Source organism: Bison bison, unplaced genomic scaffold, assembly GCF_000754665.1.
Source record: "Bison bison bison isolate TAMUID 2011002044 unplaced genomic scaffold, Bison_UMD1.0 scf7180017864371, whole genome shotgun sequence".
NCBI classification, from domain to species: domain Eukaryota; kingdom Metazoa; phylum Chordata; class Mammalia; order Artiodactyla; family Bovidae; genus Bison; species Bison bison.
In genome coordinates, this window is record NW_011494943.1 from 6,867,746 (window position 1) to 6,871,506 (window position 3,761).

Here is a 3,761-nt window from a genome sequence, read left to right on the forward strand (position 1 = left end):
TTTTTATTTTATTTATTTGTTTATTTATTTTTTGGCTGCACTGGCTCAGCATGTGGGATCTTCATTCCCCAGCCAGGGATCAAATCCACACCCGCTTCCTTGGAGGGCAGAGTCTTAACCATTGGACCACCAGGGAGGTGCCAACCTCTTTCTAAGAGAAAGAGAAAGTGTTAGTCACTTAGTCATGTCCAACTCCTGTGATCTGCCAGGCTGTCCATGGGATTCTCCAGGCAAGAATACTGGAGTGGGTTGCCATGCCTTCCTCCAGGGGATCTTCCCAACCCAGGGATCGAACCCCGGTCTCCTGCACTGCAGACAGATTCTTTACCATCCGAGCCAAAAGAAAACTCCTCTGTATATAGTCCGGCTTCACCCAATATAAATATGCATTCTGTAGGAGAACACGCTTCCTGAAGGTGCATCCTCATAGAAAAATACTCCTAGTGTATAGCTCCAACCCAATAGAGAAAGGCCCCAGCGTAGAAAGAACCCCTGGGAGGGAAATCTCTAATAGAGAAACATGTTCCCCTGTGAATACATCCCAAACAGAGGGCACACCTCAGTGAAGTGTTGCTCAATATAAAGATAGTCCTTTTAGCTTTAACCTCTAACAGAAAAATACATCTAACATAGAAAACAGCCTTAAATAGATGGGAATACGGGTATACCCCAACATAGAACACATCTCCAGAGGGGTTGCATTCCAGTGGGGGTCTACATGAAAACTGAGGTGCATTCTTGGCAAAGTCCCCACTTTGAATATTCCCCTCCTACTGGTAACTTAGGGCTTTTCAGATGGTGCTGTGGTGAAGAATCTGCCACCAATGCAGGAGATGCAGGAGGTTCGGTCCCTGGTTTGGGAAGACCCCCTGGAGCAGGAAATGGCAACCCACTCCAGTATCTTGCCTGGGAAGTCCCATGGACAGAGGAGCCTGGCGGGCTACAGTCCATAGTGGGGGTCGCAAAGAGTCAGACATGACTGAGCATGCACATAAGCACAAATAACTTATTTTGTTTTTAAAAAAGGGTAGTCACCAATCTCTGACGTAACAGTAGAAGCAGTAAGGACCGAAACCTCCTCCAGCCCTGGCCACTCCCTCACTTTCTCCCGAGGCCGAGCCTACAGGTTAAGAGTCACTTGGGAGGCCGCTTTTGCTCCAGGTATCTGAGTCTGGATCAGCTCTTAGAGTGTCATCTCCAACTCCATTTTATAGGACAGAGGCAGGCTCCGATTTGGGCTGTGATGTGCCTAAGGATGTGATTGGAGAGGGTCCAGCCTAGCTCAGAAGCTTTTTCTCTTTGCCTCACACCCCATGCCTGAACCGTCTGGGTTCACAGCCAGAGATGAAGCAGGATTCCAGCTTCAACCTCCTCCCACACCTGGGAAGGGAGTGGGGAGTGGAGGGTGAAACTGGAGAGCGGAGCTCATAGAGAGCTGGGGTGGGGAAGCCTTCTGGCAGGATCCTGGCCCCCCTGCCCTGGGCCTGTCTGCTTCTACCACCCTCACCCACTGGCATCTCTCCAGGGGAGCGCTGCTGGTTTAACCATTTATTCCAAATTCTCATGTCACCTACTGAAACCTCTTCTCCTCTCTCCCCATCCCACAAGTGGACCATCCTGAGGGTGGAGCCTCAGCCTGGGGGTGGGCAAGCTCAGTTGGGCACATTTACTGAATTCCCTCGTGAGTGCCAGGCTCTGCCCAAGGGGCTGCAGCCCCCCGCTCAGCAACACCCAGCCCTTGATAGCCACAAAACCAGAGGGCTGGGACCCCCATCCTGCCCCCCGCCCACAGAGTGACCCGAGACCCCGCCCAGGCCAGGTCCTGACCCTCCTCTCTCCCCACAGCTGTGGATCATGCCTGCCTTTGGGGCCCGCCCTCACTTCAGCAACACCGTGGAGGCGGACTTCTATGGCTCCTCCCTCTGGGCAGCCATCGTCAACATCTGCCTGCCTTTCGGCATCTTCTACCGCATGCACGCTGTCTCCAGCCTGCTGGAGGTCTACGTGATGTCCTGAAGCCCCGCTCAGGACCTCGGGGGGAGGAGCTTGGCTTGTGCACCCACCCAGTGACCCCCAGGAATGAACCCCAGGCTGGCAGTCACTGTGCCTCGTACTCTCCATTCCCGTCCCCACACTGGCCCCAGAGTGGCATTTTCACAAGAGTTATTTTTCCAGGATGAGTTTTTAGATCACCATCAGGACATGTACACTCACCCCAGCATGAGCCTGGGGGTGGGGCCGCTGGGGGAGGAGGAACCCTTGCTGCACCCCTTTCTAGGACCAGACAAGGTCTGGAAGCGGCCTTGGCTCTGGTTCCACCCCTACCTCAGCCCCGTGTCCTGGCCAGTGCTGCCGCCTGGATCTGGAAACAATAAACCTGATGCTGCCCTAGGCCACCTGGCTCCCCACTTCTTGTCTCGGCGCTCACCTCTAAGATGATTGCAGGAGGGGGGTCTTGGGGTCAAAGCTGCAAGGACCCCTGGAGATGTTGAGATCTCAGGCTTCTCTGTGGGCAAGCCAAGTCTGAGTTACAGACTAGTACCTGGGTGGCTGGGAGCAGCTGGGTGGAGTCCCCAGGCTTCCACCTCTCTCTTCTCTTTATCCTCAAGTGACATAGACATTTTTTTAATGTGTTCCATGACACGTGAAAGGTTGGGAAGGACTGACTAATCCAACTGCCATTTTACAAAGAAGAAACCTGACGCCCAGAGGTATAGTGACTTGCCCACAGTCCCACAGCAAAAGGAAGCCAGCACTTTTCTACTAAAAATAATAATTTCCAAACTTTTCTTTCAAGCATCAGAGCATTTGTTTCCCCCTCAAATAAAACATTTCAGGGACTCACGTTTATAACACACGCTGATATAACCCAGTTTATAACCTGGCTGTTCTAGCTTAACAGGGGTTGGATGGCACAGCCCACCCCATCAGGGCCTCCCCTCACCCACCACCTGCCCCTCCTGTGGTCCCTGAGGCTCCTCTCCAAAGCCCTCTGGCTTCTACTCTACAAAAGATATAGAGATGGGGGTGAATGTGAAGTGGGGACACCCGGGTGGGGCAGAGGACATGCGATCTCATTGTTCTCCCAGCCCTTCGACCCTCTCTGGAAGCCCCCCTATAAAATGATTTGATCCCAAAAAGGAGGGAGGGGGAGATAGAGAAGGAGAGACTGAGAAAGTCAGATGGTGCAAAGAGAGATGGCAAAGGAGGCGCCAGCAGTTAGCGGAGTCAGGAGAAGGGGGAACAGGTTGGGATGGGGCCTGGGGTGGGAGGAGAGGGCATTTAGAGGGGAGAGTGAGACCAACAGGGTCGGACGCACAGGGGACTTTGTAGAAAAACCTGCCAGGACTCCGCCAGAAGAACTAGATGGGCAGGACACCAGGCTCCAGGGAGAGCTGAGGAGGGCCAGAGGGGGCGCCCCCTGCCCTGTCGGAACCAGGTCTTTTCCGCCCCAAGTTCACGTTCGACTTAGGGGGAGAGAGGCTGAGGCAAGGCTGGTGCTAGGTGGGGTACGGGGAGGTGAGGGGCGGGGAGCGACCCCAGATCTATGGAGGACGGCTCATTCCCTGCTGGGCCACCAGAGGAAAGTGTGGCCTGAACCCCGCAAGGCCTCTACTTTGGCCTAAGGACATTGCACCCCATCCTACCCCTGCGCCGCGCGTCTGCACCGCCTCCGGCCCCGCCCTCCGGTCCAGCCGCCTCGCTATTGGCTGAGCCGTCCGGGGAGCCCCTGGCGGGGTAATTAATGAAGGATTAACGAG

At 54.6% G+C, this 3,761-nt stretch overlaps 1 protein-coding gene across 1 annotated transcript in view; it reads left to right on the forward strand.

Moving 5' to 3' along the window:
• The window catches only part of OTOP2 (otopetrin 2), a 9,878-nt gene extending 7,862 nt beyond the window's left edge, over positions 1-2,016 (forward strand). The window contains exon 9 of the mRNA XM_010856491.1: positions 1,846-2,016. Within this exon, the coding sequence (XP_010854793.1) occupies positions 1,846-2,016 (171 nt within the window). The remainder of the gene's footprint in view (positions 1-1,845) is intronic.
• Positions 2,017-3,761: the final 1,745 nt, after the last annotated feature.